The 14,776-nt window shown below is 35.9% G+C and overlaps 1 protein-coding gene across 1 annotated transcript; it reads right to left on the minus strand.

Annotated features, from left to right (window-relative positions):
- Nucleotides 1-3,979: 3,979 nt before the first annotated feature.
- Nucleotides 3,980-14,608, minus strand: LOC139114208 (TBC1 domain family member 13-like). Its single transcript, XM_070675784.1, is given in 16 exon segments — nucleotides 3,980-4,226; nucleotides 5,065-5,122; nucleotides 5,283-5,338; nucleotides 5,340-5,365; nucleotides 7,192-7,434; nucleotides 8,036-8,077; nucleotides 8,080-8,233; nucleotides 8,877-8,942; nucleotides 8,945-9,041; nucleotides 9,666-9,748; nucleotides 10,601-10,648; nucleotides 10,650-10,686; nucleotides 11,799-11,860; nucleotides 13,627-13,667; nucleotides 14,427-14,499; nucleotides 14,587-14,608. Coding segments are annotated over 15 exon segments (1,086 nt in total). The 5' UTR covers nucleotides 14,440-14,499; nucleotides 14,587-14,608; the 3' UTR covers nucleotides 3,980-4,166.
- Between the last annotated feature and the right edge of the window lie 168 nt (nucleotides 14,609-14,776).

Here is a 14,776-nt window from a genome sequence, read left to right on the forward strand (position 1 = left end):
TGAGCTTTCTCTTTGGAGGCACATACTACCTTAATGGGTCCTCATAAATAGACAGGAAGAAACACACACCACCAAGGAAGGAAGTCAAGACAGATACTGTAGATCAGCAGGACAACACCTACTTATCCACAGCCTTTCACACTTCAAAACTACTGTTGTATTTATGTACAAAAAATGAAGTCTTTTATTCTACAATCAAGATATACAGTTTAGTACATGCACAGCGCTGTGACTGTGGCACACTAAATGAAAAAAATCTAAGCTTGAGAGTGAGAAAAATAGCATCTCAGTGAAAAATGCAAATGTATATATGGTATGTAAACCATGGGAGAAAGATAATGTTCAACATAACTGTGAGTTCATACAAGTGCTGTGTACACAAGTGATAGAATGTAAACAGTACCCTTGTGACCTGTAACTCTCTAATGAAATTGTTTCCAACCTTTTTGCACCATGCTTTGGTCTAATCTCATTGTCATCTGTGACAGTGTTGGACCCTGCACAGGGAAATAGGGTGAAATGGTCTGTGAGTTATGTTGGTACCTCGGAATGTCAGAGACCCGGTGGCAAAGGGACTGACAACTGCAGCAAACATCAAAGAAAACATCAACATTCTATGTGTAACCTCTGCTGGAATAATAATCCATGTAATCCCATTGTTTTATTTTGTTTTTTTTTGCACTAGCAAGTTGTAGTTCACAAAAGCATCATCCATCACAGAATAAAAATGTCTGGCTAACTTTGGGTCCCCATTCCATCATAGAAGTCATAAAATTACATAAAGTTTGCATGTAAGACAATCTTAAGCATGATGAAAAATATAGTTTCAGCTTATTTACCTACGGTAAACATAAAATACCCAGTGTTTGTCTGTACAAGACAGGCCTGACAGAGCCCGCACATTGATGTTTTTACGTGTAAAATGTCACCTTCCAGAGTCTTTTGTCAAATGCACATGACAGAAATTCAATTCGGAGACCTATCTGTAATGCACTGACAGATATGGGGCAGCCCTAGCTATGTATGAGTTAATGTGAAGGTACAGTGTTCACTCTTGAGATATAAAAGAAAATGCATATAAAGTGGTAAAACAGAATGCTGCCTTGATTTACACCAATTATATTTCACTAACACTGAGGTGGTGTTGAACACTATGACAGAGGAACTTGGTAAACGATACATTCACTGCTGATAAACAATTGATTCAAAACTTTTCTGCAACCACAAAACACATCATTTTTTAATGAATCTTACTGAGTACGGTGTATAGCCAATCTTGTTATGGACAATGAAAACTACTCATTGACACTAACAAACAATGACTCAGCAACATTTTAACATGCTTTTTATGTGTTGACAATGTGTACGTGTAAAAAAAATCAAGCACATGCGTACTGAACATGTGTGACCAATGTATTGTGTCATATGTCTTTATATTCATTCTATTCCTCAACATTGTTTTGAAGAGTGTAAAACTAGGAATGAGCCTCACTTATTGAACGGAAGTCAACCTTTCAATTCCAATTCTCGCTACCTTAAATAGATTTTGTCTTGTTCGAGTGGGGCAAACTATATGATATCGAAATGCATTGTGGGTAAAAAGCAAAAGTTTGAGATGGTGATCTCATAAATACTTTTAACACAAATGTAATTGCTGTCATGGCAAGAGTTCTGTTTGTTTTTGAGTTGGCTATCTTTTTAGGCATTTCTGCCATTAACTTCTGTGCAACCCACAACTTTAATTTTGCTTCAGCAATCTTAGGTGTTTTACATGTAGAAATCTGCCATATTGACATCCAGTTCATCTGAGACTTTTATGACTAACTTAAGTGGTAAAATCGTATTTAAGGTATCGGGGTCTGGACAGTGAAAAATGACAAAAATTCATGTATTTTGCAATACAGAGATACAGCACCATTTGCCAAGTCAGAACCTCCAATACTAGTACTAGCCAAGGCAAGACAAATTCAACATTGAAGATCTATGCTCTCATCTGTAATCCAAGTGATCAGAACCTTACATATAGCAGTGTAAATCTAACAACAACCTGTTCCACAGCCTCGTGACTATTCTTAAAAAGTTTTCAAATTTTCGCTTCCAGAAAAGGTTTTCTCTTAACTATAACTCTCTACAAAGTTGTGTGACGTATTTTCTCACTAAAGTACGAAATGCACCTTTCAATTGCTCCACGTCATGATTGGCTTTTTTCATTGTGTTGTCTGCATGAGAAATTCCTTGAAGACTGCTTGTGATCATACAGTTTTGCATTATGAGGTATATGTTGTAAAGAACAAAGTATTGCATGGAAAGTATCATGTGAATCTTACATGTTTTTTTTGTTTTTCTTGTAAAAGAAAGATAAAGTACTAAAACACAACTCATCTATTAACCCTTTCACTAAATGGTTTGGCTCAAACACATTGTCATCAAAGGGGAGAGTTGATCTATTCACGATGTATAGGGTGAACAGGTAAAGACTGACTACTATATGTATTGCCATGTGAAATGCAATACCTAAAGATGAAAAGATAGTAAATAATAGTTGATTTTGGGGGTTTTTTGCACAAAAAGAAGACAGTAAAGATTTTCTTACTTTCTTGAACTTATTTATACAAAAGCGTTAAGTTGATATGAGTTCGTTCAAAATATCAAACAAGTCGAATCAGTACAAAATATATTGTAATGACTTCTACCTGTGTTTGTACATTTTAAATGTATCGCCAATTTCACACTGGGGAATGTAAGTTTCAATTACACTACAGAGAGTGCCCAGTTTCCATTATTATCTTTGCAATGAAAGATGCTTTTTCCCCCATAGTCTGTAAAGTACATGTATAATCACTAGCATTGAAGATACAATACCTGGTCTATTCCATGGTGAAACAATGGGATCAAACCAAAATATGACAATCATTTGCAAACCCAACAAACCTTGTCTTGCAGTAGAGTGTGACTAGGGTAGGTTTATTTTGGAATTTCAAATGTTTGAAATACTTTTCTAGTCTGTAGTCTGCTTCTTTTGAGGACTTACTTTGAAGTCTATAAAGTAAATGAAGTTTTGCTGTCTTGTTTTTTGAAACATTTGGTTTTTCCCCCATAGAATTAACCTTGACTATAGTGGCAAAATAGAATTTTAAAATATTTGCACAGCGACCTTAGAATTTTATTCTTTATTATGAAAAAAGGATAGCTTCAAGTTTTCTTGAGGAAAGTTTGAACTAGTGTCCAAAACCTTTTTGTTTTTAGACATATATTTACCTTAAGTAGGGTGCAATGATAAAGCAATTGAATAGTGAGTAAAATCTGTGTGCTCAAGACTGGCACATCCCTATATTCCTGGTGAATAAAACAATGCTGATTACAAAATATATCTTGTCCATGTCAAAAATATTTCTGCTCGTGCACCATTATCTCCACTAATTCTTTTTCAGGAAAATAATGTTGGCTTACTTAACGGGAATAAATGCGATTTTAAATGCTGATGTGTATTCACTGAATGACACATGGTATTGAGTGAATTCAGTACGTATGTACACTTATACTACAGTGATATGCAGGAATAGTAGAGTAAAACCCGTCGGCTTTGTTTACACCAGACTAGCAGATGTGCTTGATGTTGAGGCAAAATATGGAGTAATTTTTCCTCAAAATCTTGTCACTATTTCATGATTTTATATATATACATAAACTGTATGGCCAAAAAGACTGCATTGTTGCTAAGAAATGTAAAGTTATGTCCAATATTCTGCATATGTACATTACTGGAAACATATTCAAAAATAATTCAGATGTGTTGAAAGACTCATTGGATCATGCTTGCTCTCTCTATGCTAAAAAGAATTTCATTGTCAAAGTGTTGACTTGATACAACACTTGTTTTTGAAAAAAAAAATGAAATCATCATAATGCTAATCACTCTGAAACAGAGATACAACTGCGTTTGAGGTCTCTGAATTTCATTGAAATAAACAAAACTACTCAAAAATCAAGGTATCGAGATCAGAATTCAAAGCAAATCATCTAAAATCAAAGATAATAAAATCACTTTTTACGAAGAAGAAAAAACATTTTTGAGTGCGACAGTAAAATGTTGCGTACTGTTGTAGATAATCTCAATTAGCGTAAAGGAGTGCATGGTACTTCTCACTTGGAACCCCATGGCAGCACTATCTCCTCAGGTCGGCTGCCTTTCCTATGAGTACATTGACATCTATGCTTGGGTAGTTCTGTGGACGTAAGAAATACAAAACAAACTCTGTAATTTGTACATGGATGTATTCTGCATTATACATATCAACGTTTAAAACAGTTCCAATTTGTCAATGTGACTCAAAATATAGACCTGTGCTGTTCTAAACTTGAAATATTTGTAAAGTATTACTCTTTGTATAAAATTGTTTTTTTATATGATGCTATCTACATTATTCCGCAGACAAAGCAAACTGACTTGTTCATGTGTGAGATAGAAGAGTGAGCTAACTATTTTGATTTGTAGAAGCTTGTTATTTGCATGCCATATAATACCTATTAGACCATAGACCACTCCACTGTCTGTGGGTAGACTGTTGACAGTCCCTCATGCCTATTGTTGCTGTACTTTCCTACCTGGTTGCACAGTACGCGGCCCTCCACAGGGACCGTGCACAGTGTTTACTGAACGTGAGTGCTGTATATGGTGGATTCTCAAGGTGGTCAAGTGCCAAAGGGAGAAAATTTGAGTTCCCAAGGCACTAAGCTCAGGGCCTTTCATTCAGTCACAATGCTGCACTGCTACTGAATAAAGTCAGATGGCAAAAAATGGCAAACGTGGATCACACCTCTGTCAAACCTTCTCAGCAGCAAAACTCTGAAGATATGCAGTCTTACACTGTACAAAATTGTCAAAGACATTCTCATTGGATCTGTATCACTGACTGATTACTGAAGCATTTTCATCTGAATGAGAATAATACCAACCTTTAATAAGGTGTCAGTCAAAACTAAATTTACCACCTGCAAGTGGAAATATTTTACAATACTGGGATGAATTACGGTACAGGGACTGCATGGGGACAAAATACATACCTGCAAAAGTTTCATATTTGAAGGAAAATCATTGTTCAGTAAATCATCGCGTACTAATCTGTAATGGCAAGAAACAAATACAGGTTTTTATGATGTGACCACATGAACCATTAAATAATATTTGTTACTTTTACATGATGTTATCATTCTTATCCCCAAAATAGATCTCAAACTTCAGAATTGAAAACACAGATTTAAGAATTATTTTTGATACTTACACTAACATTGCACAACAGACATAAATTAAGAATTCAAATCGTCTTTCATCAGAAAAACAGTGCATCCCACAACCGTATCACATCTGAAACAAGACAAAGGGTGAGAAAACACATGATAATGCTGTAAATTAAGGTAGAATGCACCTCGGGGTTTGATATTCAGACTCCTAAACTGTTACAATACTTTTCTGGTCTACATCTTGTGGGGGCTCATTTTGAAGCTGGCGGAATTACTGAAGTTTTCACCCACATTTTTGGTGAAAGTAGAAAATTTGATTTTCCACATTGAGTTAACGCAGGGATGGTGGCCATTTTGAATTTCAAATGTTAGAAACTATTGGGAAATTGTTTCTCTAGCACCACACTTTGCACTGTGTCCCCTGATTTTTATCCTTGATGATGAAAGGAAATGATGTAAAGGTTTACCCTTTCACTACCATGGTTTGTCCCAAATCCATTGTTTTCTATGGTAAAGTTGGACCTGTATACAGGGAACTGGGGTGAAAGGGTTAAAAGTTTGAGCAAAATTGTAAATCTTAGACTTTGAGGCATGCACTACCTTAAAATGATATTAAAAGGCTCAAATCATCATCTGCTATCATTTCATGTCATAAAATTACACACAAGACATCCTGTACACATGTCAAGAAAACTTATTTTACACAGCAATATTGCTAGACAGTAAAATCTATAAGGGATGAGTCAAAGCTTAAAATGACAACAAAGTCACACATACACACATTCAGATAAAACGGGAAACAAAACCACAGCAATTTAAAAACATAAATAAACACTCACAAAAGTATACACATGGATAAATCAAAATATACATGTACTGGTATACATTCAAAATGCTTTGCTCTGTGTTAGAAATTCAGTAATTCACCACGCACTTTAACGAGATGTTACCACTGAAATAAGATAGTGAAAGTTTACTTTACAGGAAAAGCTGAACATAAACAGCATTTTTGTGAAATATAATAGACAGGTTCTCTATCAGACACAATGTCATAACTTATCTGATGCAAACAATTGTGAAACAAATAAACTATTTCATACTAAGACTTTGCTTTACTAAAAATTGGCCAGAACTGTCCAATCAGATTGTCTTTCTGAAAATGATGGTGTGTAGGTAAGGTCATCTCTGATTTTAAGGGCAAGTATCTGTAATGGTTTTTAGGATTTTTTATATCTCCTTGGTTTTTAAGGTGAACAACTTTCTATTTAGCTTGTCAAAACAGCTTTTTTATATTTGTACAATGCACTGTTATTCTTGACTGGACAAGAATTCACTTATCAAAAATAATGTTGCAGTTGGCTGAGTACAGGCTGAGTTGACAAGCTGAATACTGTGTATCTCAACAAGCTTTGGGGAATAGAAGAAGAAACTATGGTTGACATTAAAAACTAAAATGGTGAAAAAAATCTTCAAAAGTTACAGATACTGTCCCTTTAACTCAGACATTTATCATCTCTTGCAACTATTTTTACTATTATCTTTCTATTCAAGATGTCATATATTTCATTCTCTTTCCTGAAAACAGTAAATAGGTTGGTTCAAAATATCTAAGAAGCCCTGCTTTTACATCAAACATACATAATTCTGTAATTTTCGTATTTACATGTGGAGTGATATAATTTACACCGGCAGCAATTACACTTCAATGCTGTGTATTCATAATGGACAGCTCTGAAAGCTGATGGCGACAAATGAGTCAGCCTTGAGAAAGTTCAGAACTTTTGTACAGTTTTGAGAATTTGATACCTCTGTCCTGCGAAAGAATGAATTGATCAAAGCACAGAAAAACATGTAAGTATGGTACACAGTGACTTATTTCTGGTCAGAAAAAATACAAACTTATTTTATGCAGACTGTCTTCAAGGTAGTGGACGTTAAAGTGAAACCTACCGGGCAGTGGGAATTCCTGTGACAGCAACAAGGTGAGCCACCTGAATCCAAAGAACTGAGGTTTGAGGTCCTGTTCATTCAGCCTGGCCCACAGCCTCATGTCCTTCACTTTCAATGTCATCATCAAGTTGGTCATGGTGGCGTTGATGCCCATGGCTGTGTCATCCAGCGATTTGATGAAGCTGTCGCGGATTTCGGACATCAGATTGGTGAAGCAGAAGAAGGCATCCGCTTCAGCGAACTCTGAAATTTACAGAAAGGAGTGTAATACATGTATGACAGGGTTTATGATAGTGTATTTTAGATCACTTTGTAGCTCTTCAGGGGCAAAAAGGCTGGTATCCTGATGTTGAAAGGGTGTAAAGAATACTGGAGGCAGTGAGCATTATCAGAACTGTTTTGCTCATAAACTGAAGATTGATTCACTGACAGACAGACATACACAGTGTCACAAGGCATGTTTGTTGTTGTACCACAAATGCCATGGTGTCTTGAAACTGAGCTCCACACACTCCAAGCAATGGTGGTGCTATACAACACATAAGGTCTACAGTTACAGTGTACACCACAGCCACAGCTTGCCAGTAACTTTTGATATACCACATTTTGGCAAAGATATGAAGAATGACACTCATCAGTAATTCAATGCACAGGATTAACTGTACCTGAAACCAAAGATTGATGCAAAAGAAAATGCTATTCAATTCCATTGGCATATCTAGAGCTAGCACCTACAGTAAAAATGTTAGAAGCACATCTCTGTACCAAAAGTTTCAATTGCATTTGCAATTTCCATTTCGTGGAAACACAACACAATGAAACATTTAGGACAGTGGTAGCTTACCTTGCACTGACTGATCGGAATCCGATGCAAAGATATAATAGATGGGCCGATGATTTCATTCATCCCCTGGACGTAGCCCTGTCCTGGATTCAGTTTGGCATAGAGGAAGAGGATTCGTTCAACCACCTCCCAATGCGCTTCCTGTCCCTCCGGTAAGGTGGCATACTCATCTGATAATTTGGATCGTTTTTTAGCAACCTAGTTTCAGAGAACAGGGAAAATAAACTGCTGTGAGGCTGCCTCACTCTTTTATATGGTGCACAATTCAATGAACATTTTCAGAAATCGATATGCAACATTGGTAATAATTTATTATCATAACAGTTTCATAGGTAAACAATATTCATAAAGACATTAATCATCATGACATGTTGCATAAATAAATATAATTACATGATTCATGCACAAGATGCCCTTGCCTCAAACTTTTTCAATTGTTTAAGACAAGTTATTACTACCTTCAAACAGATTGCACTGAACATACAGTTTAGCAATGATACTTTAAATGCTTAGCAGTATCTTTTAAAGCTTCTCACTCCATAACTACCGGTAAGGTATGATGATCTCATAGTTGTTTTGTTTCCCTTTACATTATACCACATCAGCTTTCGATCTGTCTTATTGACAAAAGTGATATAATTTACCATAGTAGTAGGCACATGGGCACAAGTCTGTAGGCCTACACTGCACTGTGTGTGCCGTATAGGTGGACTAATAGCAGATGCCGGCATGGGTTCCGTGTCTGCATGCGACGACGTACAGTGTACTTTTAATCCTGAAAGGAGCATGTTGTTTAGTAATTATAATTGAGTCCTCCATTATAAAGGGCATTGGGACTTACATTTGTGATGCCGAGCCAGTTTTTGCCAACATCTCCTGAATTCAACACTGTGTATTCAACTCTTTTCTTTTCCTGAGGGTTTCCACGCAAGACTCTGCATTGATGATTGGCAGGCAGGGGTATGCTGTGGCTCTCTGAAATAATGCTATCTCTGGTAGCAGTCTCCTGCAATGCGGGAAGACACATCACAATTTACAAAGAAATTGTAAATTTGACAGACATATTACTGCATGAGTGAAATCTGTATATTTTTTGAGCTTTCAGAACTGAAAGGTTTTTGTCATCATTTCTGAGTAACACCATATATGTTAGATGAAAAAAGAACAAACTGCTTTGTTGTTGGTTTCAGATTAGGCCATATGAAATTTGATTTCAGTATGTTTACATCAGATCTGAAACAACAGTCCACTTACATGAGGGACTGTGATTTGAGGGGGGGGGGGGGGGGGTAATCTCACTGCCTTAGACTGAACATGACTATGAATTCACCTGTTCTTCATTGCAGAAAAGTAACAAGAGAAGATCAAATAATCTCCATATTCATGTTGTTGTTTGTACAGCTGGATGATGAACATTGGAAATCAACGTAAGATCATCACAAGCTAGACTTTGTTACAAAAGACTACTACCTAACTATTTTCATGTTGGAAGTGGTGTAAATTTTTTTGCTTTTCCCAGAATAAAACATGGAATTACTTCACATCTCAAAGATATTCATCCTTGACAACTTCACACAGAAATGACAAACACCTCGGGTAACTTGATCAAGAAGGTGAAAAGAATTCGTACCTTGTGTCTTTGTCAATTTGTAAAAGAACTTCATTATCTTTGAAATACTGTGACCATTCACTATTTGGATTGGGGTTTAGGGGCTGAAAAGTGGATAAAAAGAACACACTTGAACTTAAAAAGATGAAAAAGGGAATTCTGATGATAAATGGGAATTCTGATGCAACAACTGATGACAAAATTTGGATTAGGACTGTACAGTTGGTATATGATTCAATAGAAAGAGAGCAAAATTCAGATAATTAAAGTTTGAAAAGAAGGAAAATGTCAGTACATATACTTTTAGGAGGTTTCCAGGATTTTTTTTCACATGATGATACTAACCAGCAAGCATATAGTTGGAATATGGTGATATTATCAGATACACTTGAATCACAACTTGTATATCTCAACTACAAGATATCAACAACAGCAATAATGATAGTGACTAACATTATCTATCTATCTATCATCATCATCATCATCATCATCATCATCATCATTGTCATCGTCATAATCAATGTCATTATCATCATCATGATTGTCATCATCATCACTGTCATGACTGTACTATCGACATCATCATCATCCTCATCATCATCATGACTGTCATCATCATCATCATCATCATCATCATCATCATCATCATCATCATCGTCATTCACTGCTATCATCACTATCATCATCTTTATTATGTTGTTTTTGTCATCATCATCATTGCCAACATTTCAACAACAAAACGATCATCTCATTATGCATGCATGTTCCAATTGACCTCAAAATCTTGACGTGAAGGGTACTATGGTGGACGAATGCATTGGCATATTTGTTTAGGTAAACTTTTTACAAGATTCAGTCAATTTGTTTACCCTAGGGTGTCAGGATGTCAGGCAGCCTTGCAAGGTAAGCTGAATGTTAGATGATTGTGTGTGAAGTGACTAAAAAAGAAGACTCACATGATCTTCAACACTATTGCCCTCGTGTCTCCTCTTGGCACCAGGTATGAATAATGAGTTCCTGAATAAACTGATTGTAAAGAGCCCTGTACCGAGGTGAAAAGTACAGAAAATAATGGCCATGTAGGAAAATGGTCAATGACACAAAACAATCATCTGGTCGTACAATGTGCCTGAAACTGACCCATATCTCATCACCACAAACATGCAGAAATGGTGTTCGATAAATTGAGACAATACATGAATACATAACAAGGTTTCTCGACAAATAAAGGTTTGTATCATTCCAATTTCAGTGTTCACTTGCCTGCTATTATATTTTGGCTGCCAATGAATACAGTACCAAAAGCTTTCTAATAAGCAAAATAAATGCTTAACGCAGTCTACCTAAGAGACACTTTCTTTAGGTATACTCTGTCCAATATGGTAGAGGATACGAGATTTCTACCAAACGACCATTTACATCCAGTTTTTAGTCTGTTCTTGGATTACATGATTACATGATTACATGATGAGAGTGGTCGCAAGTGAAGATTTGCACTGACTTTCAAAGTGCATCATTTTAGGAGTTGTGCAGAATTCATTAAGTCATGGCTTTTGCAAGGAGATGCGGCATACTCTAAAAAAAGCCAACAACAAATGGTGAAGAAGTCAGCACTGAAATGTTTATTTAAAGCCAACAAAATTGACAATGAATGGCACAGCATGGGCACTGAAAATTAATGACATTCACACAAGTTCAAAAGCCCAGCCCTGCTTTCCCATGACACTTGACATGTTGCAAAAGATTTTGACCTTATTCTATTGTTCACGATGTATTATTACAGAAATATTCATGCTTTAGTTGAATGATATTCCATCAGAATAGTTGCTGCTTGTTCTGGTCATCTGCCTAACATGCGATCCTTTCATGGCCATTGTCTTGTACAACCTTGCGATTTTCCTTTTTGACGTTGACCCACTAAAGTTGTAGGGCAAGATAATGTAAATGAAAAGATCACATGTCAGATCATAAGTAGTGATCTCTCACCGCAAAGAATTGACCAGGAACCATCACCTCATTGCACTGTTCAGTGCACACTGTGCTACAAAGGGCAACTCAGCACTACCATTTTCAAGTTGGGAATTCGAACCCAAAATGATAGGAAGAGCACTGCATGAATAAATAATGTGATTCCATGAAAAATGACAAACTCACCTTTTCTTAGCTAATGTTTCTTCCCATAGAGACCTGTTTATTGGTAAGTAATTTAACAAAATCTGTAATGTAAAGCAACATCAATATACCATAAATATTAGCGGTACTGACTGAATGCATACAGTTGTAAAACCATCTTGTCTACTTTATTTATGACTCTGGTTTATGGTCCTTATATATCCTTATTTCAGCCTACTGAAAGAAGTCACAATAGACTCAGATCAAAGTCTAACGAAATACAGATTAAAGGGACATAAGCTGTAACTTGTGGCAAGTTTTTCAGTATTCTGCTTCTGTATATCAACTACCGTGTCTGACCCTAATCCGTTTGTAATGCTGAAATTTCGAGTATTCTTTTTGTCAACACAGCTTGTATGCGTGTAGTGATCATTGTTTATTGTTTACAAATGAATTCTAGTCCGGACTTGAATACAATTTTTAACAATAACAATGTAGATTATACTCATATAGGTTGTGTTGATATGCTAAATACTTGGCATTAAATTACAGTTTAGGGATTCAATGCAGAAAGTGTAGGGAAACCACAAAACAAAAGTTCTGAAAAATAGCCAAAAGATACAGCTTATGGAGCTTTAAAGTAGTAATTTTTTTTTTAAGTTTTTTATTAAGCTTTTCCATTTTGCTGACACAATACAAAGACACAAGACAAGAGACAAAAAACAAGTCTAAAGTAGTAAATAGCTATCCTGGTGGCTTCTCCATTGCATGGAAAATCTTCTCAAAATAATAGGCTCATATACTGTTGGATCATGTACACTATAAAATGTGTAAAACTGAAACATAAAGGCACCCCACACTGATGTTTTGAAGTTTACAAGAGTACTGGAGAGCAGATTGCTCATTTGTATTTTTTTTTTAAAGAATACCAGAAAATATTTGATTGTCAGTGTTCTCCACAGCTTGGAAAAATAGAGATGTGGCCAATATACAAATCGATGCATAATTTGCATATTCTTTTGTTGTGAAAATATACTCTTTTGTATGGTTCTAAAAGTATGAATATATTATTCAAAAAACAGGGGTGGCCGATCCCCCCTTGGAGGTCCCTGATTTTCTTTGAATCAATTTTGCTGATAAGTGGGATGAGTGGAATGAAAGTTTCTGCATATCGCACTGGTCTGACCAATGAGAAATATATAAGACAAGTAGTTATCCATGACAGAGATATTTCACAACACATGCCATACTGTTTATGTGAACCTTAACCATCTTTGAAATAAAACAACGACAAAACACTAAACTCTGCAATTTTAGCTTTCTAATTTCTGAAACTTGTAAATAACAGAAAGACCATGCTTTTATATTTGCTGCGGTCTCCTTTGAACATAAGATTTAGTCTTGTGTGCTTATCCTACTGTGCCAGGTTTTTTGTGTTTCAGTTTCAGTTTTACCGATCTAAGAGCAAAACCCCCTTTTTGCAATTTCAAATATGTAATCATAAAGAGTTAAATGTTATGTTGTTTGGTATTTACCATACATAAAGAAATCAGATTACTTAAAAATGTGATAGACTGAGAGAAAATACAGTGTTGAATGATAAGAAAATATAATATAAATCAAAAAAGGCTTCAACCAATGTCAAGGTTGATTAACTGCCAGAGTACCGGTATATGTTTCTTCAAGGAAATATAACTGTAACTAAATGCTGAGCCTTTCCTATCATGATCAATATTTACAGCTATTGAACTTGAGATGCTTCCTTCCAAGTCACTATAGATGAACAGCTTTATTGCTAAGAAGTATGTATTCTGAAATAACGCTGTTGTTTGTTTTTATAATTAGAGGTCACATTACTAAATATACTTACTTTCCAACAAAGGGCCCTCATTCCAGGTTTATCAGGAATACCTAAACAAATAAAGACATTTATGTGTGATATTCGACATATTCATCATCATATTTATCATGATGTGATGCACTCAGTGTTCATCTTATACTGCAACAATAACGTTATGTCTGGTATGCTGATATATTATGTTACACTTTATTTTTAGCCCCCGCACATGGCGATGATTTTTAAAGGGAAGATTGACTGCAACGTGGCCGCAGTAATCCGTTCTGTATTCAAATCGTTATGAAGATTTTCGGAAAACAAATTCCTGAAAATTCAGCATCATAACAAACATTCCCGTCAAACGTCAAACTTGTTCTGGCGGCGGGTTTCCTCTTGATTCCAGAACACTATCAGACCGAAGACGCTAAACTTTTCTCTAACTCTTCATCTTGGACTTATATTTTCTTACGAGTCTATCGGCCAACAGCGATTGTACAAAATTGTCGGGTGACAGCAGAAGGGTATATAACTTCCATAGATATTTCATAGGAGTGTTGTGACGATGTGGGCGGTTCCCGCGAGTCAATCACAGCAACATGAGCTGTGACATCGCCTCGCCAGTGTATGTAACCTGCGACTAAAAAATTGTCTTGCCCTCTAGCATATTGTTGATTACAAAAGGTATATAATATTAGTCTCCTTTTCCCCGCAATTTCATCAAACATTTCCCTGAGCAGCATAGGTAACAACTTTCCGAAAGATACTAAACTCATAGAAAACTTCACGAGACTGCGAGTCGTCATGATTTGCGGTGTATGACGCTAGATACTTGCCACATGAACACATTAAATTCAGCCTTTTCCTGTCAATTGAGGACGTTGTAACATGGATTCGAATTCCGCCAACCTATAACGAAAAAGAAAAAGGTAACATCAAGAAAGGCAAAGGATCAAATTTAATAAAATGTGTACATTTTCGGATCAAAACATTTACCTTGCCCTGTAAGTCGCCATCTTGAACACTTCTCCCTCGTTCGCGCTTGCAGCTTACACTTTTCAACAATGTTTTTTTCAGTTTTTAAGATTTTGAGAATTTAACATAAAAAAAAACCATTTAATCATTTTTATATCTAAATGTATGAATTTTAAATGAAATATTACGACAACTTTAGATTCGGTTAACG

This window comes from Ptychodera flava, chromosome 16, assembly GCF_041260155.1.
Source record: "Ptychodera flava strain L36383 chromosome 16, AS_Pfla_20210202, whole genome shotgun sequence".
Taxonomy (NCBI): domain Eukaryota; kingdom Metazoa; phylum Hemichordata; class Enteropneusta; family Ptychoderidae; genus Ptychodera; species Ptychodera flava.